General features: G+C 46.7%; 1 protein-coding gene across 1 annotated transcript; it reads left to right on the top strand.

Annotated features, from left to right (window-relative positions):
* The first annotated feature begins 612 nt into the window (after positions 1–612).
* Positions 613–24,288, top strand: LOC135918713 (carboxypeptidase N subunit 2-like). Its single transcript, XM_065452374.2, has 4 exons — positions 613–1,096; positions 3,284–3,574; positions 11,917–12,068; positions 23,382–24,288. The coding sequence occupies exons 1-4, from the start codon at positions 714–716 to the stop codon at positions 23,528–23,530; spliced, it is 975 nt and encodes a 324-aa protein (XP_065308446.1). The 5' UTR covers positions 613–713; the 3' UTR covers positions 23,531–24,288.
* The last annotated feature ends 473 nt before the right edge of the window (positions 24,289–24,761 follow it).

The following is a 24,761-nucleotide window of genomic DNA, read 5'->3' as shown; positions in this document are numbered from 1 at the left end:
TTAAACCTGTGCCAACATTACAAATTAAATCTCCAACGCACCCGGTCAAAAGATTTGCGTCATTTTGTTTCACTTATAAGTGAAAGGGTGGCACTTTCTGTCTGAAATGTACGACATATTATGCACATCACTTTGTTTTTTGGAATTGTACATTTTTGTAAAAATTGTCATTTGTAATATTCTTTTTTGTCTGTACTGATATGCTTGTACTGTTTGCCTTTTTTTTTCTAAACATCATGTATTGTATCGGGGAGGCGAGAGCCTGTCAAGCTGGATATGTAGCTTTTTCTCTCCCCCTCCCACATCCTTGAGATGGAAAATAAAGGCATTATTATTATTATTATAATATGCTAGCGAGAGTAGCGGAAGCGTTTACTCTCTTTTTCGCCTCATCTACGGCGCGATAAAGTACCGAAAGAAAAGCCTTCGTGCTCCTCATCCCCTCCTGCTTCTTTCCTCAGAGTTGATATAATTTCATGTAAGCGTTCCCTCTCGCAGCCTTCCCAGCTCAAACGCTCGATTCGCCCGCCGCCGTCGACAACCGGAAGAAGGCGGAGCTAGCAACCCCGAGTCCCACCTCGGAATGAACTCGGATGCACAGGAGGCGACGCCGTAAAACCGCAAGCAAAAAAGGCAGCAAGCGTAAACGCGCAGCGAAAGCGTCAAGAACCGCGGCTTCGGAGGACCAGGGTTGCTCTCGCTCCCACGACACCATGCACCGCGGCCACCAGGCTCGTGCCGCACTCCTGCTCGCCGTCGCTGCCCTGGCGGCTTCGCTGTGCCTGGGCGACGAGGCCCGCTGCAAGGACACGAGCAGCACCTACGAGACGTCGTACACGTGCGAGGGCTTCGTGGACGCGCGAGACTTCGGTCGCCACCTGGAGCGCGGCCGCGTCCCTCGCTCGTCGCGGGGACTCAGTTTCATCCTGCGCGATTCGCATCCGCGCGACTTCCCCGTCGGCTGGCTAGAGGGCGTGAACGCCACTCTGCTCGAGTTTCAGAACGTCTCGCTAGCGTCGCCGGAGTCGTACAGCACGGTGCTCTCCGCGCTGGCCGGAGACGCGCCACCGTCCTCCGTGGAGCGCCTGGTCTTCAGGTACGTGTGGTCGAGCGTGCGTTTCGCGATGTGTGTACTAGGTACTTACATGCATGAATGTATTATAGGCATGCGTGTATATACTACACATGAGTATACAGGAAACAAATGATTGAGGACCTTAAACGAGAAATCGTAACAGTAGGGTTGAAGGTTGATAAGCAGAAGAAAAAAAATCAAATCAAAATCAGATTTTATTTCAAATACATTTTTTGACAGATTGTGTTTGCTGCTCGATCTAAGCACATCGTGTTTGTTAGAAGACCAAGCAGCAGGTGGTACAGCTTTCAATAGAGATATGAAACATACAATTACCGTTCAAAATTATACAACTTCAAAGTAAAATATTCTAACACACAAAGAATAAATACTACGTTTCCCAGCCACGTAAGAATCCCAATAAGAAATCCCATAGTATTACAGTAAACAGTCGAATATCCCTTCCTCACATTTTTCATCATTTTACCTTTTGAATTGATATCATACAGTGCTGCATCAAGTTCATTAAAGGTATCAGGGACATAATACTTTCTTGTTTTCTCTCCATAGTTTGTTAACACCCTTGGCTTAAAATACCTTTCTGTTTTTCGTAACGCAACATCTTTTTTTACCAATACTTTAAAAGAATTTGAATAATAATAGCGTGTTACAACCACATACCTAAATAGCTCCTGTACTGGAAGTATTCCTAGAATGTTATATTTTTCTTTTCTCTCTGATTATTCTAGTCCGGTTCCAGAAGGTATGCTGTTGACAATTCGCTTGACTGCGTGGTCAATCGCTTGCTTTTTATCGTCAGAACACGTACCATATAACGTTATACCATGTGTAATTACCGATTCTGCTAATGCCTTGTATATAGTAACTCTTAGGTTAATAGGCGTTTTCCCGCGCAGACTATACATCATGGCCGCGACAGCTCTTAGCTTTCCATTCCCAATGGGCGATTCCACGCCAAATGTCCTAGACATTGTGCTCGACGCTCTCCGATTTTATTCCAAAAACTTGAGGACAATGATTTCGGTGCGCTATTTGGCCTCCTTGGCTACGTTTTCAAGAAGAAATTTTTTGATGCCTCTTACAACGACTTGAATGTTGCCGCGTTGAGCGCAAAATAGATTGCGCAAAATTTAACACCCGCCAAAATATAATACTACTACTAGATGCTATAATATAATCCTAGATGCTAGAACAATACTTGGGTTTTTTTTATTCCTCCCCATTGGCTACCGATAATTTCTTTCATATTTTGGTTTGCGCGGAGGCAATACTGGGATCCTGCGGCAATTTTGATTATCTTTACAAGGTTCTACAAGTTTTGCAAGCACAACCGAACTGCATCACATGGCTGAACAGTTGGCAGTAGGTGTGTCAAAAAAAAGTATTGAAGTTGATGAGAAATTAGGTTCGAAGTGGAAGAGGCGCAAACATTGAAAAATGTGCGAGATGCCTCATGTTCAGGCACATACAGGGTGTCCAAACTATCATGTACCAAGATTTAAGAGTATGCAAATGCCACGCAGCTGGACAGAACCAAGGTAACGTTGTTTGTCGTCTCTTGGAAACACTCAGACTCACTTTTGCCTTCCGCCTTACTGCATAATTAGTTTTAATCAATTAATACTTATCAAATATTATGAGTAGCTGAAAAGTGTCGTTGAGAAAATGGTAGAGCAACATGAAAAACTCCCGACACAGCTTTCTACTGCTCAGTACGTGTTACATAAAAGCGTTTTTCCGAGCGCAAAATAAGCCCGCGAATGCACGCAAAAGGCCTCGAGCGGGCGGGTCCCATGGCCATTTTGCAAAACACTGAAGAACTCTGGTAGTAGCTAACCGGACAATTAACCTGATTAATCTCTCTGCTTTTCATTTCTTGTTTTCCCGCTCTCTCTCTTCCTTAAGCTTTACTTTTGCTCCCTTCGCCCTATGGCGAGGGTATAATGAACAGGTTTCCTGACCAGGAGGACACAATGATGCCCTCGGCGTGGATGAATGGACGCCACGGATAAACAAAGCATACTCAATTTCGAACATCTACGCCGCTTCTTGAACTCTTTGAAACTTTTCTCGGGGCGTTCAGCTGGTTTAGTCACATTTAATGCCATAAAGTCCGACTGATGTGTGTTGTGCCGGACATGTCCACACGAGATGCAGCAGCCGAGCGTCTTGGCATCCCCTGCGCAGCTACGACAGCACGCTTCCGGCCAGCTGGGAGACCCTGCGCACGCTGCCGCGCCTTAAGACCCTCGGGCTGGTCAAGATGAGCGGCCTGAGGCTGGGCCGCGACTTTGGCCTCCTGCCACGCACCGTGCGGGGCGTCAGCGTGCTCCACTCGAGCGTGGAGAGCGTCGAGGAGGGCTGGCTCGCCGAGCTGCCCGACCTCGAGTACGTGGTCATCCGAGACTCAAAGCTCGCCCACTTCTCCCGGAGCATGCTGCCCACGCCCGCGCTCAAGCTGCGGAGCATCGACCTCGAGTGAGTGTGTCCGCGCGGTCGGAGTGAGAAATGCGGGTTGGCAAACGTAGGGGGTGACTTCGTCGCAAGGTGCCTGTGCTGCTTCACGCTACAGACACACACACAAAAAAAGAGTTTCTAAAGTAGCAGCTACCGCTTCATTCGCGTGACTTTCTGTTTTTATAATAAAGGAAAAGCTCAAACGCGCGAGCTATCCATAACCTGTCGACGTTCACTTAGCAAACGCAATTACCCGGTACAGCTTGTCATGTGTTATTCTGCGTGATGGCAACGTTTAAAATATTGTTGTCATCATCTACAACTTCTTCGATGATGCTAAGCTCCGAGCCGTGTCTCGCTTTCCTAAAAAACATAATTATAGACAACTGGTTCAACGATACAACTGGTGATGCATTTGTTAGGAACAGGTACGTGCTCACTTTTTCAATTTGCGCCTTTTACATGGCGGCTATGAAACGCTACACGCGGTAATACTAGCATTCCACTATTTTGCGACTTTGATTCTTTTTGCTGTCATGACGTACACTGTAAGAACCAATCACTGGCTTTAATGGTCGTAATTTTATTATGTTTAAATAACCATCAGCGAAATTCAGACATATCTATCACTGTGAAAAGCAGAGAAGGCGAGAATCACGAACAACAATGCAAATAATAATAATAGTAATTGTTCGTGAAAATAATACAACTTGTTTGATACCGCTTGCAGTACGTCATGGTGTGCACCTTCATTTTAATGGTTAAATGCCTGGAAACAGAGCTGCCAAGATATTTCTCGTCACTTTCTGCACCCTTTTCTGCAGCGCATGATAACGTATCGCAATCATGCACGTCATCTTTACCAATATCACGCGTCATTCGGCGATCGTGTTGAGAGAAATCGCGTAGTGTACAAGCACGATGTACATGCTACGAGTTTTATCCATGTTAATGCTTATCTATATAATGGCTCGCTAATCCGGATGCTTCGACAACTTCAGTTAGAAGCTGCGCGATACACTAAGCACCCAGCAAAATAGCTCAGCAAAATTACGGTTGGTATTGTTTCGGTGTTCTGTTTTTTATTAAGAGTGCAGTGCTTTTAACGCTTCTAGAAGGAAGATGGCTTGTGTAATTACACTTGTCGATGCTGTGCTCAACCGTCGGTAATTCTTTAAAATTTTTACTCTTGATGGTCAGCGCCAGGGCGCCCTGATGCTGGCGGACTGGCCAAAAGTAGGGGCGCGCAGCGTGCTCGAGCACAGCAGTTTCCCTTTTGTACCTACAGACAAAAATTTTCAGCTCTCGTAGGTCTCAGATATGTTCTGTCGGGAACTGCGTAAACTGGCGAACAAACTGGCCGTGGTAGTGCACTCAGCCTGCTCTTACCGCATGCTTGCCGTCAGTGTTCACTCCCACGGAGTAAAGAAAAGATAGGAGGGAACATTATGCGACAACCTTGAAACCAAGAAAAAAAAATGGCAGTGGCTTAGCTCGGCTATGTCAGGATATACGTAGCGAAAGCTAAGGCATATCATGGTAATAATAGTAATAATAGTAATAGCCTTGGTTAATCATGATTGCAAGTCCAGGTTAGTCTGGTTGTCTAGCTATGTTGGCGCGTTCTTCGTCTGTTTCCTGGGCGATTCGTTTCCTCTTCATCTCGTTCCGATGCCGATTCCAGGCCTCCTCATGCTTATCAGAATTGTCGCCGTCCATACTGCCGCCTCAACTGTGGTTGCGGCGCACGCGAGTCCTCCTTTTGAATCCTCCGGCATGTTATCAGGCATGCGACGCAGCTGGCGAAGCGAGCGGAGGCGAGCGCAATGACGAGGAACGTGGTTGGCGTCATACCAAACGACGGCGGTGGTAAGGCGCGGCGCTGCGCTCCGGTGGAACACCTGTGGCTCGGTGCTACTAGTGGAACATGCGGAGTAGTGACTAGGTAGCGAGCGAGAGAGAAATATCCGCGGCGAGGCGCGCGTTGTGACGTCATGTGCCTCCTCGGAGCATGGCCACGGCGAAATCGGAAGTTTGCAGCCAGTGAAGCTGTCGCCTTAGAAAAGAAAGAAAGAAAGAAAGGAGGAGAACCTAAGGGCTTTCGGAAAATTTTACGATAACCACGTGATCATGTGACACGAGAGGGCAGGCGGTGCACCGCAGTCCCGGACTCGGTGCGCAGTTGTCACAGCCTCTGAAGGGTTGAAGTCTGGGCAAATTAGTACATAGTTGAAGGGAAAAACCAGTCACAAAAGACAAAGGCAAGAAGAGATGTTCACACAACGACTGGACTGTCAACTGAGCTTTATTAGAAGCGGCATATCCCAGCAAGGCCACCGGCCACTCACGCAGGTTCCACTTTTCTTTCTTGGTTTTCGTTCTCCGGCTACGTGAAAATTCCCATCGTGCGAAGCGCTGAACAGCCAGTGGAAAGGAGAAAGTAGGAGGGAACGGCTTCAGACGAGGTTGGCTCGGTAACGCCATAGGCCACGCTTGGTGCCAAACTTATTTCCCCCATGTTTGCTCAACATCAGCAACCAAACCCGCCATCCCTGCGGGGGCCGCGCCGCAGATAGCGACTGGAGTCTAAATTATGCACTATTTGACTAAATACACGTCAGAGGGCAAGAAAAATGATTGCGTATAACATGTTCTGTACACTGCGTACCATTCCCGCAATACAGGGTGTTCCAACTATCAGGCACTGAGACTTTGTTTAGATGTTACATACGGTGTCCCCCAGGGAGCAGGCTTATCCCCGCTGTTATTTTTATTCTATATCAATGACGTGCCATGTAACTCAAAAATTAAATCGTTAAAACAAAAATATTTTAAATTCATCATCATCAGTCTGGTTACGCCCACTGCAGGGCAAAGGTCTCTCCCATACTTCTCCAACAACCACGGTCATGTACTAATTGTGGCCATGCCGCCCCTGCAAATTTCTTAAACTCATCCGCCCACCTAACTTTCTGCCGCCCCCTGCTACGCTTCCCTTCCCTTGGGATCCACTCCGTAACCCTTAATGACCATCGGTTATCTTCCCTCCTCATTACATGTCCTGCCCATGCCCATTTCTTTTTCTTGATTTCAACTAAGATGTCATTAACTCGCGTTTGTTCCCTCACCCAATCTGCTCTTTTCTTATCCCTTAACGTTACACCTATCATTCTTCTTTCCATAGCTCGTTGCGTCGTCCTCAATTTGAGTAGAACCCGTTTCGTAAGCCTCCGGGTTTCTGCCCCGTAGGTGAGTACTGGTAAGACACAGCTATTATACACTTTTCTCTTGAGGGATAATGGCAACCTGCTGTTCATGATCTGAGAATGCCTGCCAAACGCACCCCAGCCCATTCTTATTCTTCTGATTATTTCCGTCTCATGATCCGGATCCGCCGTCACTACCTGCCCTAAGTAGATGTATTCCCTTACGACTTCCAGTGCCTCACTGCCTATTGTAAATTGCTGCTCTCTTCCGAGACTGTTAAACATTACTTTAGTTTTCTGCAGATTAATTTTTAGACCCACTCTTCTGCTTTGCCTCTACAGGTCAGTGAGCATGCATTGCAATTGGTCCCCTGAGTTGCTAAGCAAGGCGATATCATCAGCGAATCGCAAGTTGTTAAGGTATTCTCCATCAACTTTTATGCCCAATTCTTCCCACTCCAGCTCTCTGAATACCTCCTGTAAACATGCGTTGAATAGCATTGGAGAGATCGTATCTCTCTGTCTGACGCCTTTCATTATTGGGATTTTGTTGCTTTCTTTGTGGAGGACTACGGTGGCTGTGGAGCCGCTATAGATATATTCCAGTATTTTTACATATGGCTCATCAACACCCTGATTCCGCAATGCCTCCATGACTGCTGAGGTTTCGACAGAATCAAACGCTTTCTCGTAATCAACGAAAGCTATATATAAGGGTCGGTTATATTCCGCACATTTCTCTATCACCTGATTGATAGTGTGAATATGATCTATTGTTGAATAGCCTTTACGGAATCCTCCCTGGTCCTTTGCTTGACAGAAGTCTAAGGTGTTCCTGATTCTATTTGCGATTACCTTAGTAAATAGTTTGTAGGCAACGGACAGTAAGCTGAGCGGTCTATAATTTTTCAAGTCTTTGGCGTCCCCTTTCTTATGGATTAGGATTATGTTAGCGTTCTTCCGAGATTCCGGTACGCTCGAGGTCATGAGGCATTGCGTATACAGGGTGGCCAGTTTCTCTAGAACAATCTGTCCACCATCCTTCAACAAATCTGCTGTTACCTGATCCTCCCCAGCTGCCTTCCCTCTTTGCATATCTCCAAAGGCTTTCTTTACTTCTTCCGGCGTTATTTTTGGGATTTCGAATCCCTCTAGACTATTTTCTCTTCCATTATCGTCGTGGGTGCCACTGGTACTGTATAAATCTCTATAGAACTCCTCAGCCACTTGAACTATCTCATCCATATTAGTAGTGATATTGCCGGCTTTGTCTCTTAACGCATACATCTGATTCTTGCCAATTCCTAGTTTCTTCTTCACTGATTTTAGGCTTCCTCCGTTCCTGAGAGCGTGTTCAATTCTATCCATATTATAATTCCTTATGTCAGCTGTCTTACGCTTGTTGATTAATTTAGAAAGTTCTGCCAGTTCTATTCTAGCTGTAGGGTTAGAGGCTTTCATACATTGGCGCTTCTTGATCAGATCTTTCGTCTCCTGCGATAGTTTGCTGGTATCCTGCCTAACGGAGTTACCACCGACTTCCATTGCACACTCCTTAATGATGCCCACAAGATTGTCGTTCATTGCTTCAACACTAACGTCCTCTTCCTGAGTTAAAGCCGAATACCTGTTCTGTAGCTTGATCTGGAATTCCTCTATTTTCCCTCTTACCGCTAACTCATTAATCGGCTTCTTATGTACCAGTTTCTTCCGTTCCCTCCTCAGGTCTAGGCTAATTCGAGTTCTTACCATCCTGTGGTCACTGCAGCGCACCTTGCCGAGCACGTCCACATCTTGTATGATGCCGGGGTGAGCGCAGAGTATGAAGTCTATTTCATTTCTAGTCTCGCCGTTCGGGCTCCTCCACGTCCACTTTCGGCTATCCCGCTTGCGGAAGAAGGTATTCATTATTCTCATATTATTCTGTTCCGCAAACTCTACTAATAACTCTCCCCTGTTATTCCTAGTGCCTATGCCATATTCCCCCACTGCCTTGTCTCCAGCCTGCTTCTTGCCTACCTTGGCATTAAAGTCGCCCATTAGTAGAGTGTATTTAGTTTTCACTCTACCCATCGCCGATTCCACGTCTTCATAGAAGCTTTCGACTTCCTGGTCATCATGACTGGATGTAGGGGCGTAGACCTGTACAATCTTCATTTTGTACCTCTTATAAGTTTCACAACAAGACCTGCCACCCTCTCGTTAATGCTATAGAATTCCTGTATGTTACCAGCTATATTCCTATTAATCAGGAATCCGACTCCTAGTTCTCTTCTCTACGCTAAGCCCCGGTAGCACAGGACGTGCCCGCTTTTTAGCACTGTATATGCTTCTTTTGTCCTCCTAACTTCACTGAGCCCTAATATATCCCATTTACTGCCCTCTAATTCCTCCAATAGCACTGCTAGACTCGCCTCACTAGATAACGTTCTAGCGTTAAACGTTGCCAGGTTCATATTCCAATGGCGGCCTGTCCGGAGCCAGTGATTCTTAGCACCCTCTGCTGCGTCGCAGGTCTGACCGCCGCCGTGGTCAGTTGCTTCACCGCTGCTGGGGACTGAGGGCCGGGGTTTGATTGTTGTGTTCATATAGGAGGTTGTGGCCAAATACTGCATCAGGGTGGCCAATCCTGCTCTGGTGAGGGAGTGCGTTACCGGTTCTGGTCACCGGGATCAGGCCACACTCCAGGCCTGTTTGTGCAATTTTATCAACACGCGGATTTTTTTTTATACCGGTGAAAAATTGCCGGCACCGGGATTCGAACCTCGGACCTCTTGCACGCGAAGCGGGTGTTCTACCTCTACGCCACCGCTGCATTCTTATTTTGAATTAAAACAATCTTTTTGCTGATGACTGCGTCATCTCCAACGCCATCCATAACCCTGGTGATTCCATTGACCTACAAGAAGACATAGACACTATCGTTTCATGGTGTGAAAAGTGGTTCATGCCTCTTAACCTTAATAAGTGTCAATGTATGTCCTTTTCACGTAAGCGCAGCATTACAAATTACGCGTACCACATAAGCTCAACTACAAGACCACGAACAGACTGCTATAAGTAGTTAGGTGTTCACTTGACATCATCATTATCATGGGTTACTCACATTGAAACAATATGCGCAAACGCCTCGCGCACACTTGGTTTCTTGCGTCGCAATCTGAAATCTGCATCGCCCGCTATAAAAAAAACTTGCATATCAGACACGTTTGGCCGAAACTGGAGTATGCATCATCTATCTGGCACCCCTCGCAAGCATATCTCACCTACGAATTAGAAGCCATTCAGAATCGTGCTGCACGCTTTATCAGGTCAAACTACACAAGCAAAACCAGCATAACTGAACTGAAACGCACACTCGATCTTCCCAGTCTCCAATCACGTCGTATCATCTCGCGTCTCTGCATGCTTCACTCTTTCTGCTATCACCCAATAGCCAGAAACCCTCGACTACAACCCCCGCCTAGAATCTCTCCCCGCCTCAACCACAGCTGTCCAATCGCGCTCATTCAGTGCCGTACGTCTTCGATGAAGGATTCTTTTTTTCCAAAAGCAATAGCGCTGTTGAACACTCTGCCCGACTGTATTGTCTCTTCCGCCAACCACACGACTTTCTGTGAGAAACTAACAATCCACTACACCTAGAATGGTTTGTCACAAATGCATTTGCTACTTGACCCCTTTTAAGTAATTAATTTATAGTGATTAGTTCTCACGCATAGTATGTTTTAATAGTATTTATGTAGTATGTATTTTGTTGTATTTTATGGTTTCCTTGCAGTGATTTTGATGATAGTACCGCTTGCTCGGTTCCCTCCTTAGCGTTGTTTCCTTTTCTATTCTTCGTCTATCTTTTCTTCCTATTTTCCCTCCTTAGCGTGATGAAGAGCTCCTCACACTTTGTTTGCCCCCGCCTTATGTAATGCCTCCGGGCCTTTAAGGCTTCAATAAATGAAATGAAATGAAATGAAATGAAAATGAGATGGATCACTTCTACGCGAACAAAACCAAGTACGTACATATTCGCAGTCGCGTCTTGGAGCCACCAGTTGGAATTTTGTCAATAATATTCGGTTAGTCAAATACAGTTATATATACGAATGGGAATTACGATTCTCATTGCAAAGGTGTAAATTACCACGCTGTAGAGAATTATAATTACAGGTCACATTGATCCGGGTTACCTTCTGGACGAAACAATTAGCGTGTGTATTTTTTCTAGCTGCAAATGAAAGCCTGAGAAATATGTGTAATTTATGTAAACTATTCTACCTACCACAGGACAGTCTCGAGCTCATTAACAGTGCCCGCCTGTGACAGGGGGATGCGGACGATCGCAGAGAATATCGTGAACCCCAATATCTCTAGCGAGCACAGTTGAAGGGAAATACAAGGTTTATTATATTACTATTTGCCAGCTCTGCCTTCTGCGATAGGTTCGCCGCACGCACCTTCTATGTTTAACTAGTGCGCTAGCTTCAGCAGTGAAATAGCCTTAATTTTTTTAAGAGCTTAACACCACACGTGACGTTGCTTCCGCTTCAGGACTTATTTTTCTCGGCCTCATCGCGATGCTAACCTGTTTGCAGTTCATTCATCCTATGTCAATGTTTTCATTTCTGTATTGTGGCTAGCTCAACAGGGACAGACGAAAGAAGAATGAGGTGAAGCCGCCGTTATAGCTCCAGCTAGTGCCCGCTTTTATCTCTTGTCCTGCCTTCTTTTTAGCCCGTCTATTCTCCATGAATGCCTATCGCGTGGCTCAGTTTGTACACTCTTTCCGAGCGTGGCTGACCTCTCATTTTCCCTCGCGAAGCTTTTTGGGTGCGAAAGGCGCCTTGGTTCCCGGTATGGATGTTAGCATCACATTAATCTTCCCTGATTCTTCTTCCTGCACCAACGTTATGCTGCTGCAGAACAAAATTACCTATGAACGCTCCATTGCGGGTATTGACTGAATGTAAATATTCCTTATCTTCTTTCAGTCCACTTTCCTCCTTCCGCGGCGCAAGGTAACCAACCGGGCTCAGCCTGTAACATCCCTGCCTTAACCTTATCGCCTGTCTCTCTTTCTCTTTTGAACTGTACGTGGCAGCGTACGAGCTTTAGATGTTTTCTTACTAATATGACAGTGGCGCATTTCTCTTTTGCTCCAAGCTACAACGAGTTGAGCGTCATTCCGGATGGATTCGGCGAGGGCTTTCCAGCACTGGCGTTCCTCGACCTGGAGGGAAACAAGATCACCACCATCGAGGAGCATGAAGTCGCCGGTGTGCTGAGCGACACCGGAACTGTTGTGCTGCTTGGAAGTAAGTCTCGAAGAGAGAGTGTCACATATATATGTGGAATGTAGAGACAGTGACTTGAAAATTGCACAATTTCGGGCAGCTCCATGACGTGAAACAGCGAGCCACACCCTTTGGTATGTGAGTTGTACTGCCATAGTGGGCGATGCTTGAGCGGTCACACATGAAAATACTTATTGCGCTACGACAAGATAATAAGCGAACGTGCCGAAGCAAGAAAAATGTGGAAATACTGAAAATTCTAAAGGACGTAGTAAACAAAATTAGAGTAAAGACTCCCTTAGGTTCAGTTAGGAAAAAGCATGCCCGCCTTCCCAGCCTATCTCACAATTGCGGAAACCTGACAAAATATATAAGGCATCACCCTAGGAAACTTCGGCAGCCCCCGCGATGGCATATTCGGCCATTGAGCACGAAGTGGCGGCTTCTTATGCTAGGAGTGGCGACCGCTTTCCGATAACAGCTGGGTGCGATATGCCATCTTCTTACATCAGTGTACATGTCGGCAAATCGCGGCTGGTCTAAACTAAACCTGGGCCCTACACTACTGGTCTTCTCACTCTCCAGGCGTATCTTTGGGATGCGAAACTATGTCACTTACGAATAATTGTTCAAAATCTTCGTGCTAATGGTTTTACAGCGAAGCTGTATTATCATCACCATGAACATCATCATAATCATCATCATAATCATCATCATAATCATCATCAGCCTGTTCTATGCCCACTGCAGGACGAAGGCCTCTCCCTGCGATTTCCACTTACCGCTGTTCTGCGCCAACCGATTCCAACTAGCGCCCGCGAATTTCCTAATTTCATCGCTCCACCTAGTTTTCTGCCGTCCTCGACAGCGTTTCCCTTCTATTGGCACCCATTCTGTAACCCTAATGATCCACCGATTATCTAACCAACGCATTACATGACCTGTGCAGCTCCATTTCTTTTTCTTAACGTTAATTAGAATGCCGGCTATCCCCGTTTCCGCTCTGATCCACACCGCTCTTTTCCTGGCTCCTAACGTATACGCCCTAACATTCTTCGTTCCATCGCTTTTGCGCGGTCCTTAATTTGTTCTCAAGCTTCTTTGTCAGTCCCGAAGTCTCTGCTCCACATGTCAGCACCGGTAAAATGAACTGATTGTACACCTTCCTTTTCAATGATAATTGTAAGCGAAGCTTATATGGCCAGCTGGTTCGTCCGTCCGTCTGTCACTTGTATGCCGAAAGCTCCTCCGGCGCAACCCCATGCACATGCGTGAAAAAAATAAAGAAAAAGGGAGGTGCGCGATTGGCTGCGCCAGTAGTGACGTCGTTACTCTTCGTCGCAGCCGCGCGTGCGCAGTAGTTTCTCTCTGGCTCCGAAATGGGTAGGCCACGTGCCACACGTACCCCTGAGGAGCAGACAGCTTTCGATCAACAACGGCGTGAGCAGGAGAGGGAACAAGCTCGTCTACGCCGTGCCGATGCTGCAGCCGGTGCACAAGAACAGGCTCGTGCAACCAGTGCAAGCAACAACTGCGTACCGAGGATCCGGCAACCAACCAAGCCGTCCTTTACTGAACCGTCTGGATTATCCCAGTGATACACACTGCGGCCGCAAGTCTCAGCTTCGTTGGTTAACCATTTCTACGGAGTGCTTGGGCGGTGCTTTTTTTCGTTAAACACACATCACACGGGAATACTGCTTTGGACAGCAAGTGATCACAACGCGTGTTCAGAACATGAGAAAAAAAAAACGACTTCCTACGCGAACGAGCAAGCTCTCAAAATGTTCAGAATTACAGAAGGCCTTACTCTTTCCATTTTTCCAGTTCAGAAGTGTCGGAGCATACGTGTTCGCCTAAGACGAGCATCGAAGAGACATATGAGGGCGGCATGATGTGGTATTGTTCGCCCTGTACACCTTCTGTGTCATTGAAAGCACTGTACTGAGGTTGAGTTATTGAACTGGCGATGGCAGACACCCGAATAGCCATTAAACATCGTTCGAATTTTTTTTACGCTTTTGTTAGAACGTGTCCCGTTGTGCGATAAGCGAATGCACAGAGCGACTGTCCTTGGGTCATAACAACGTCTGCCGTATTGACCGTTGCTAGCATGCACAGAAGGCAGTCGTTGCTCTCCTGGAGTGTTCTAGCCGGCGCCTGCTATTTGAAAAACCTATAGCCCTCTATAGCAAGGCGTGCGAGTTCATATAAACTACATGTAATGATGAATATTTTAGCGTACCACTTTGATACAAACTTGGAAAAAAATGTGGGACTCAACTCGTCTTGACTGTCGACGGTAATTAAATAAGCATTCGAGTACTGTAGTGACAGATGATTTTTATGAAGTCACGTTCATTTAACGTCTGTACTGGTCATTTTGAGACTTTAGTTGCTTCGGATGTATGTGACCTACTCCAGTATTGCTACACTTTGCTAAGGCACTCGCGAACCAAATTCACCCATGAGCATGGCGGTGTGACAACGATTGTAGGATGCCGATGCACTGACGATGACAGAATGACAAAGAGGAAATGGCGTCAAAGAAATGACAAAGGCGGTATGACGACGGTCGCATAACCTTAATGAGATGATGATTCCCAAAAGAAAATGACGGTGTAATGACGAGAGCGTGACAACAATGACAGGGGGACAGTGGGATGATGACGAGTGTTAGATGACGATGGCGTGACGACGACGGTATTACGACGAGGATTCGACGACAACCGGATCACGAGGATGGAATTACGACAATGACACGACCACGACGGTTTGACGACGATGATGTCATAACAGATACCTAATAGCGACTGTCTGACGACGATGTTAATGACGACACTGGCTCGACAACAGCGCGTATAACCGATTGAATTGAAACATCATGACTACCATAGAATGAAGGAGGGAATGGCGTCCATGGATCGATGAAGGTGGTATAATGACGACGTCATGACGACAAGTTTATGACGTTACTGAAGTGAGAGCGATGATAAAATGGCCGCGTGACGACGACGGCATGACGACAATGATATGATGACGATATCGTGAAAACGACAGCATGTCGAGATCCAGATGAAGAATTTAGAATGAGGAAGATGAAATAATCGCGATGGCATTACGATGACGGTGGTATGACAGCGAATGCTTAATCATGGCTCTATGACGACTACGGGATGACAACGGTATGAGGAAATTGGGGCCGAGACGAGTATGCGATGAAAATGAAGTGATTACTGCCAAACGAGGGCTCATTATGCAGTCATGCATCGTCATGCAGTCATAACGATGACTGCATGACCATGGCATGACGACGAAGGCATGATGCGAGTCAGGTCGCGAAGCTGATATGAGGACGCCTGAACGGCCCCGAGGTCATCACTTTGGCAGTGGGACAACGAATGCATGCCGACTGTATGATGATGATAGTGTAAAGACGACGGCATAACGATCAGGTGCACACACCTACTTATTAGACAGCTTTGGCCAATCTGCTGACGTAGAAGGCGGGACGACGACGCCCTGGCGAGAGCCAGATCACCCAGATGACGAAGCTAGATTGATTGATAGCTATATATATATATATATATATATATATATATATATATATATATATATATATATATATATATATATATATATATATATATATATATATATATATATATATATGTATAGATAGATAGATAGATAGATAGATAGATAGATAGATAGATAGATAGATAGATGATCATCATCATTATAATCCACATCAGCCTGGCTACGCCGACTGCAGGGCAAAGGCTTCTCCCATACTTCTCCAACTACCCCGCTCACGTGCAAATTTCGGTCATGTCCCTGCAAACTTCTTAATTTCATCCGTCCACCTAACTTTCTGCGGCCCCCTGCGAGGCTTCCCTTTTCTTGGAATCCAATCCGTAACCCTTAATGACCACCGGTTATCTTCCCTCCTCATTACACAGCCTACCCATGCTCGTTTCTTTTTATTTATTTATTTATTTATTTGGTCATACTGTTAACCCTCCAGTGAGGGTCGTTACAGGGAGGGAAGAAGAACATATACATTTCATAAACACTTCAATGAGCAATCATGAATCAGAATTCAAAATTTGTACACCATTTCTCAAAAACATATCGACACCCAGCTCAAATTGTTGCCCGTTCACACTCTCCACAACATCACTTGGCAGTTTGTTCCATAGTTCAATTACATTAGGAAAAAAGGAATACCGATATACATCCATACGTGTGTTAATAGGTTGTAGTACCCTGCTGTGGTTTTTTCGTGAACCGTGTTTTAGAGGCGCTTTCCCATAATGTTCTTTATTTATTTTTAATGCCCCTTGCATTATCTGGAAAAAAAGTTTGAGTCGATGTTTTATTCTTCTCATTTCCAGTGTTTCTAATTCACACTGCTGTATCATCTCTGTAACCGACTCAGTACGGCGATACTTGGAGCATATAAAGCGTGCTGCAATCCGCTGAATCCTTTCCACCTTCTTTTTTAAGCATTTTTGGTGAGGGCTCCACACAGCATTCGCATATTCCAGAACTGGTCGTATAAACGTTTTGTAGGCGACCAATTTAATTTCTTTAGTTGCATCTGGAAGCTTTCTCCTAAGGAAACAGAGCTTTTGGTAAGCCTTCGAACAGATATTCTCAATGTGAATACGCCAGTCTAGATTATGCGTCACTGTCACCCCTAAATACCGGAAACTCTGTACCTCGACCAAGGCATTTTCTCCGATATTATATTCAAATCTGATAAAGTTCTGTTTTTTACTTACGTGAGTGTATGTAGATTTTTAAAAATTAATTACCATGCCCCAAGTTTGGCACCACGAGTTTAATGATTGCAGGCAGCTGTTTAGTTTAATCTGATCTTCCGTGCAGGTTACACGCGTGTAAATTAAGCAAGCATCGGCAAATAGTTTAAGTTTACAGGCGGATCAACATTAGGAGGAATATCATTAATATACAATAAAAACAATAGCGGACCTAAAACAGACCCCTGCGGCACTCCAGACACAACTTCACACTTCCCCGATGCACTTTTCCCGATTCTGACCCTTTGATAACGGTTTGTTAAATATGCCTGAATCCACGATACTATATTTTCACTAATTCCTAGGCTTCTCAATTTGGAAAGCAGTTTATGATGTGCAACTCTATCAAATGTCTTCATAAAGTCTATACATACAACATCTATCTGTTGGCATTCCTCTATAGCTTTACAAGGTCATGTACAGTTTCGATTAACTGTGTCACTGTCGAAAGGCCAGATCGGAAACCGTGCTGAACTGGGCATAATAAATCGTTTTTTTCTAAGAAATACAGAAGATGTCTAGCTATTGCGTGCTCTAGGCCTTTACAGCACACAGAAGTGAGCGAGACTGGTCTATAGTTGTTTGCACATAGCCTATTGCCACCTTTAAATATCGGAATGACGGTGGCATCGCGCCAGTCCTGAGGTACTGAATGATCCCGCAAAGGTTTTTCGAATAAAAGCTGCAAATAATACGACATCCATTCAGCGTACCGTTGAAGAAATGCCGTCAGTATTTCATCTGGGCCACACGATTTTTTTGCGTCCAACGTAAGCAAATGTTAGAACACGCCCTCCCTTGTAATGCGTAGGTCTTCCATTGGGTATTGTATTGCGCAGACTAAAGGATCATCGTCACTATCACATCTATCCTAGGTGAAAACTGATTGGAAGAACTGATTAAGTACGTTTTCAATATCTTTTTTTCCTGTCACGACTACGTCGCCATCCGCTATCTGTTCTATTTCATCCTTTCTATCTGTGAAATACCGCCAAAACTTTTGTGGCGAGCATTTGAGGAACTTTGTAAGCGTTTTATTGAAGAATGTTTTCTTAGATTCCACCAATGCAGGTCTCAGCATTTGTTTGGGTAATGAAAGTTCTGTTGCCCTGCTTTTTTTCTTCCTTAATCTTTTTCTTGATTTCTTTTCTTGATTTCAACTAAGATATCATTAACTCGCGTTTGTACGCTCACACAATCTGCTCTCATCTTATCCCTTAAAGTTACACTATCATTTTTCTTTCCATAGCTCGTTGCGTCGTACTCAATTTAAGTAGAACCATTTTCGTTAGCCTCCAGGTTTCTGCCCAGTAGGTGAGTACCGGTCAGACACAGCTGGTTATACAGTTTTCTCTTGAGGAATAATGACGACCTGCTGTTCATCATCTGAGAATGCTTGCCAAACGCACCCCAGCCCATTCTTATTCTTCTGATTATTTCAGTCTCATGATCCGAATCCGCAGTCACTACCTGTCCTAAGTAGATGTATTTCCTTACCACTTCCAATGCCTCGATACCTATCGTAAACTGCTGTTTTCTTCCGAGACTGTTAAACATTACTTTAGATTTCTGCAGATTAATTTTAGACCCACCCTTCTGCTTTGCCTGTCCAGGTCAGTGAGCATGCGTTACAATTCGTCCCCTGAGTTACTAAGCAAGGCCATATCATCAGCGAATCACAAGTTACTAAGATATTCTCCATTAACTCTTTTCCCCAATTTTTCCCAATACAGGTCTCTGAATACGCCCTCCTGTAAACACGCTGTGAATAGCATTGGAGAGATTGTATCGCCCTGCCTGACGCCCTTCTTTATTGGGATTTTGTTGCTTTCTTCATGGAGGACTACGGTGGCTTCGGAGCCGCTATAGATGTCGTTCAGTATTTTTACATACGGCTCGTCTGCACTCTGATTCCGTAATGCCTGCATGACTGCTGAGGTTTCCACTGAATCAAACACTTTCTCGTAATCAATGAAGGCTATATATACGGGTTGGCTATATTCCGCACATTTCTCCATCACCTGATTGATAGTGTGAATATGGTCTATTGTTGAGTATCCTTTACGAAATCCTGCCTGGTCCTTTGGTTGACAAAACTCTAAGGCTTTCCTGATTTTATTTGCGATTGCCTTAGTAAATAATTTGTAGGCAACGGACAGTAAGCTGATCGGTCTATAATTTTTCAGGTCTTTGGCGTCCCCTTGCTTATGGGTTAAGATTATCTTGGCGTTCTTCCAAGATTCCGGTACGCTCGAGGTCACGAGGCATTGCGTATACAGGGATGCCACTTTTTCTAGAACAATGTGCCCACCATCCTTCAACAAATCTGCTGTTACCTGATCTTACCCAGCTGTCTTTCCCCTTTGCATAGCTCCCAAGGCTTTCTTTACTTCTGCCTGCTTTAATTGTGGGATGTCAAATTGCTCTAGACCATTCCCTTTTACATTATCATCGTGGGTGCCACTGGTACTGTATAAATCTCTATATTGGATTGGGGCCAATTTAGTTGTGCCTGCTGTTGGCCGCTCGCGCGCCCTGACGAGGGCCTACGTCTTCTACAAAGTCGTCGTTACTCGGCGTGGTTCTCAGCTAGCTGTTGCCGGCTCCTGAGTCCCTGCCTTTCGAGTGCCCCAAGGACCTGCCGGACGGCCCAGAGCTGTTCGTCTCTTCACGGCTGCCTAGAGGTGCGGTGGGATCGTTCTGGATTTTGCTTCTTCGGGATTTTTAACGCAGTTCCACAAGATGTGCGTGTAATCTGCCGTCTCCCTCCGGCAGACTCTGCACTTATCGGTCGGATATGTTTCGGGGTACATGCGATGCACCAGTATCGCCTCTGCTCGACTCAGCCTCAGGTGCGTGGGTGGGAGTGTCCTGCGAGCCAGGCGGTAGACCTTCGTGATTTCGTTGTAGTCCGTCATGCGATTATTGGTTCCGAATCACGTCGGACGGTATGTCGCCGGGTCGCGGTTGGTTAGCGCTCGCTCCGTTGCGTGTGCCGTCTCATTGTGATTCTCTTTGCGTTCCGACGCGTCGCCCGCATGCGCCGGGAACCACTTGAGTCTTACTTTTCGGTCTTGTAGTTTGGCCGCTCGCAGTACGCGCTCGGCTTCCCGGCAGATTTGGCCTTTGGCCAAGTTTCGCACCGCCTGTTTCGAGTCACTCAGCACCGTGTGGCAGTCTGCGTCGGTGATTGCCACGGAACAAGACTCCGCTTGTTCCATTCCAGCGCTTCTCACGCTCGCTGACGTCCTCGCGGCGCCGGCTGAGGTCTCTATGACAACCGCTGCGAAGGCGTTCCGTTGGCATTCGACCGCGTCCGCGTACCACGCGTGTTCGTCGTTGCCGTGCTGGTCGATGAGACCCCCGCCACTCTTCTTCCCTTGTTGAACACGGGATTCATGTTCTTCGGTATCGGGTCGATTCTGGTCTGGCGTCGGACCTCTTCTGGGACGGGGAGCTTCATCTCCCCCTCGTTCGAGCGTCCTATTCCCAGGTCGTCCAGTATCTTCCTCCCGACTTTGGTCATGGACAGCCGCTCCAGTTGAGAGGTCCATTGCGCTTCGGCTATTTCTTCGAGCGTATTTTGTGTCCCGAGTTGTAACAAGCGGATCGTGCTCGGGGACTGGAACAGGCCCAGCGCCGTCTTGTACGCTCTTCTGATGATGACGTTGATTTTGTTACGTTGGTGTTGCAGCCATCTGCGGTAGGCTGCAACGTACGTGACGTGGATGAGTACGAAGGATTGGACGAGCCTAATTAGGCTCTCCTCTGTCATGCCAGCCTTCCGGGAAGCGGCTCGTTCGAGGATCGATTCGCTTTGGCTGCTCTTGCCATGACACAGGTGATGCTTTCGCCGTTTCTTGCGTGCGTTTCGGTGACCATGCCTAGGATCCTAATTTTGCCGACCTCGGGGACCTCGTTGCCGGATTTGGTTACGATTCTTATTTTTTCGTTTTCGCGCTGTCTGGTCTTGTCTCTGCTGTTTTTGGTCGGTGGGACTATGAGAAGCTCCGATTTTCTCGGCGAACATCTCCGTCCGGTGCCTTCCAGTTGGTCTTCTATTGCGTCGACGGCGGCTTGCGGCGCGCCCTCGATGTGGGCGTCGCTGCCTCCAGTGACTGACAGCGTGATATCGTCCGCGTAAATGGTGTGCCTGACGTCTTCGATGTACGCGAGCTTTTCGGCCACTCCGATGATTACCAGGTTGAACAGCATCGGCGAAATGACCGATCCCTGCGTTGTGCCGGTGCTCCCGAGCTTCTTCTCTTGCGTCTGTAGGTCGTCTGCTCGGAGCTCGGTGGTCCTCTCCGTGAGGAAGTCCTTGATGCAGTTGTAGGATCTTTCGCCCATGTTGAGGTTGGAGGCTTGGGACAGAATCGCCGAGTGTTTCACCTCATCGAAGGCGCTCTGCAGGTCGAGCCCCAGGATTGCTTTGTTGTCGCGGGCACTGCCGTCATCGTCGATGATTTGGTATTTGAGCTGAGGCATCGCGTCCTGCGTGCTTAGGTGCTGTCTGAAGCCGATCACTGTGGCCGGGTACAGCCCTTCTCGGTCCAGGTAGCCTTGCCACCTGTTGAGAAGGACGTGCTCCAGCATGTTGCCCACGCAGGACGTGAGCGAGATGGGCCGGAGGTTATCCATGTCCGGCAGCTTCCCCGGCTTGGGGATCAGGATGATCTTGGCTGTCTTCCACAGTTTTGGCAGCGCGCTCGCTTTCCAGTACTTGTTGAAGTACTTTGCGAGGTTTTCAATCGAGCTGTCGTCGAGGTTCTTAAGCGCCTTGTTCGTGACGAGGTCCGGGCTGGCTGCCGACCAGCTGTTGAGGCTGTGCAGGGTCGCGCGGACTTCCTCGACGTCGATGTCACGATCGAGCTTCGCGTTGGGTAGGCCGCCGTACGCCGCATGTTGTTCGGTGGGTGTAGTCGGCAGGTATTTGTCGTTAATGCGCCTGGTGACTTCGTCGGCACCGTGTACTCAGACCGCCCGATGTATTAGCCTGGCGAGTCTGTCCCTTTGGTGCGACTTGGTCTTGGTTTCGTCGAGCAGGTGCCGCAGCAGGTTCCACGTCTTCCCGCTGTGCATCTGTCCGTCCGCCGCGTTGCAGATCTCGTTCCACTGTTGCGTGTAGAGCACGCGGCAGTGATCCTCGATGGCTCGATTCATCTCCGCCACCTTCTTTCTGAGTCTGCGGTTATGCCGTTGTTTCTGCCAGCGATTGAGTATCGACTGTTTGGCTTCGATGAGATGCGCAAACCGGCTGTCTACTTTGTCAATCTCCGCGCCCGTTTGAATTTCTTTGGTCGCGTCGCGTACGCTCTTGGTGATTTCGGCCGTCCACGAGTCGATATTAGTAATGATACTGCAGGCTTTCTCTCTTAACGCATTCATCTGATTCTGGCCTATTCTTAGTTTCTTCCTCACGGCTTTTAGGCTTCCTCGGTTCCTCAGAGCATGCTCAATTGTATCCATATTAAACTTCCTTATGTCAGCTATATTATGCTTGTTGGTCAACTTGGAAAGTTCTGCCAGTTCTATTCTAGCTCTAGGGCTAGAGGCTTTCATAGATTGGCGTTTCTTGATCAGATCTGTCGTCTCCTGCGATAGCTTACTGGTATCCTGTCTAACAAAGTTACCGCTGACTTCTATTATATACTCCTTAATGATGCATATAAGATTGTCGTTCATTGCTGATATAGATAGATTTCATAGACAGATTGCATCGATAGATCGATCACATTAAAACGCAGCAAGTGTTCCGAGTCTATAGTGTCTCTACCACGCTGCTATAACGTGTAACAATGGTTTCACTGCTGTGAGGACCCCGCGGAAACACGACCATTCATGAAGGGTTCCTACATTTCAGTCGCAAGTGGTGCTACCACGCGCTTTCGCTTCTATGTAACATGGGCGGCTTCACTCACGCGGCGCCTCTGGGCACTCTACTCCGCAGAAGGGTTGAAATCTGGGCCAGTTGGTACATACTTGAACGAAAAAAACCAGTCAAAAACACAAAGGACAAGAGGAGAAGTTCACACCACAAGTTGATTGTCCAGTCGTTGTGGTGTGAACTTCTCCTCTTGTCCTTTGTGTTTTTGACTGGTTTTTTCGTTCAACTCTACTCCGGTTCTTGCTCACTGTAGCTGGGATGCGGCAAATGATACAAACTCTCTTGCACCTGCGTTGTGATCGCCTTTCCGGTTTTTTGCCTTTAGATTCCGTGCGCAGCATGAAATAAATTTAAGTTGAAGGTGAGCGCGTCGTCGTTAGCGTTTTTTTTTTGTACCCATTCGCACCGTCTTTCATTTTGTTGTAAATTCTTATTCTCTGCGTTGTTGTTTTCTAGGGCGACCATTTGACACTTGGCTGGAACAAGTCGCGTACACAAATATGTACACCGTGACCGTAGATGCTAATATTGTGCTTACAAAGAGGGTGTTTGTCTGATGTTATAGTGAATAACCGAAATGACATAAACCAGTGGTAAGCTTACTCTTTCCGAACGACGCAGACAACCGCCTCCACTGCGACTGCAAGCTGGGCCACCTTCGACGTCACTCGGACCGGCGGCTGCGCACCCGTTGCCATTCTCCGGACAAACTGCGGGGACGTAGCGTGCAGAGCCTCACGGACGCCGAGCTTGGTTGCCCAAAGCTCTAACGTGGACAACGCGAGCACGCGCCGTACTCGGTGTATCGCCTGTTGCACTTCTCCCACACCATGTCTTTGAAAGTAAATGTTCTCTGCCAGCTTGATCCAACCACGGTTTCCTCTCGAGTCCTCCTCTCGCATTAAACATCTCGCTCATCTCGTTTAGGCACTTCCGTCGTGTACTTCAATGCAAAACCTCCCTCTTCATCCGGTGATCTATTTTCAGTGCGCTGGCTCGGCCTCATAGAAACCCTCTCCACTTGAGCGTGCTCCTCGCCTCTTGTCAGCTAATTAAATAAGAAGAACCGCTCAATGTAGCCAATGTTATTCGTTTTGAAAGCAAAGGGACTTCCTCTAAAGGAGGAGAGCGTTTGATTGGGCTGTCCAGACAACGCTAGCTGCCGGTCACCACCCGATGCTTGCGTGGTGGTTACGTAAATTTAACGTAAGACGATTGAAAAACAAAAACATATTGGAACAGTTTTACGTTATAGGGCCCCAGCTTGTTCCAATTTTCCTTGATATTGATTGACATCTGGGCTTTGTCGGGTAGAATTATTAATTTTTTATGAATACGTAACAGCTTTTTCAACGCAGATTGGTGTGTTCGTTTATATCTCTTACCTTGGATCAAAACTTGCACCCCCAAATAACCACTGCTCATTGCCATATGTAAGCCGAGAATTTATTCTGCGCCCTTCCCAGCACAAGGTATACATGAAACGCTGGAAATCTGAGAGTACAGAAATAAAAGTTACATTTCACTACTCTCACTTTGTGCACATATATACTTCGAATAAACAAAGGTTCTCTGCCCCATCAACTGTTCAAGTTGACCACCGTGTTGATGCGCAGACGTGACCGGACGCGGTTTCTGTCTCTTTTCCTATATCGCCTTTATTGCCTGCCTAGAGGGTAATTTTCCTGAACACCGCGAGTTTGTGCCACCTCTATTGTGCTCCCATTCCACACCAGACCCGTAAATAAACTCTGTGCATGTAAGAACTTGCACCTCGCGTGTATATGAACCGCAGCGTGTAAACTGTCCCCTATTTACTGCAGTATTTTTGTATGTATATCTGCTATTCTCTAGTACTTGCTGTACGCAACAAGCAGTAGCCGGCCCAACTTAAAGAGGCACGGTATTAGCAATTGTATTTTGCTAATACCTTGCGCTCGCCTCGCTGGCGCTTGCCGCGAACTCTATTTGTCTAAGAACCACCTTCTTCTTTCTTGGGTC

Source organism: Dermacentor albipictus, unplaced genomic scaffold, assembly GCF_038994185.2.
Source record: "Dermacentor albipictus isolate Rhodes 1998 colony unplaced genomic scaffold, USDA_Dalb.pri_finalv2 scaffold_21, whole genome shotgun sequence".
Taxonomy (NCBI): Eukaryota; Metazoa; Arthropoda; class Arachnida; order Ixodida; family Ixodidae; genus Dermacentor; species Dermacentor albipictus.
The sequence above is the reverse complement of the archived record's forward strand: the minus strand, read 5'-3'. Positions and strand labels throughout refer to the sequence as shown.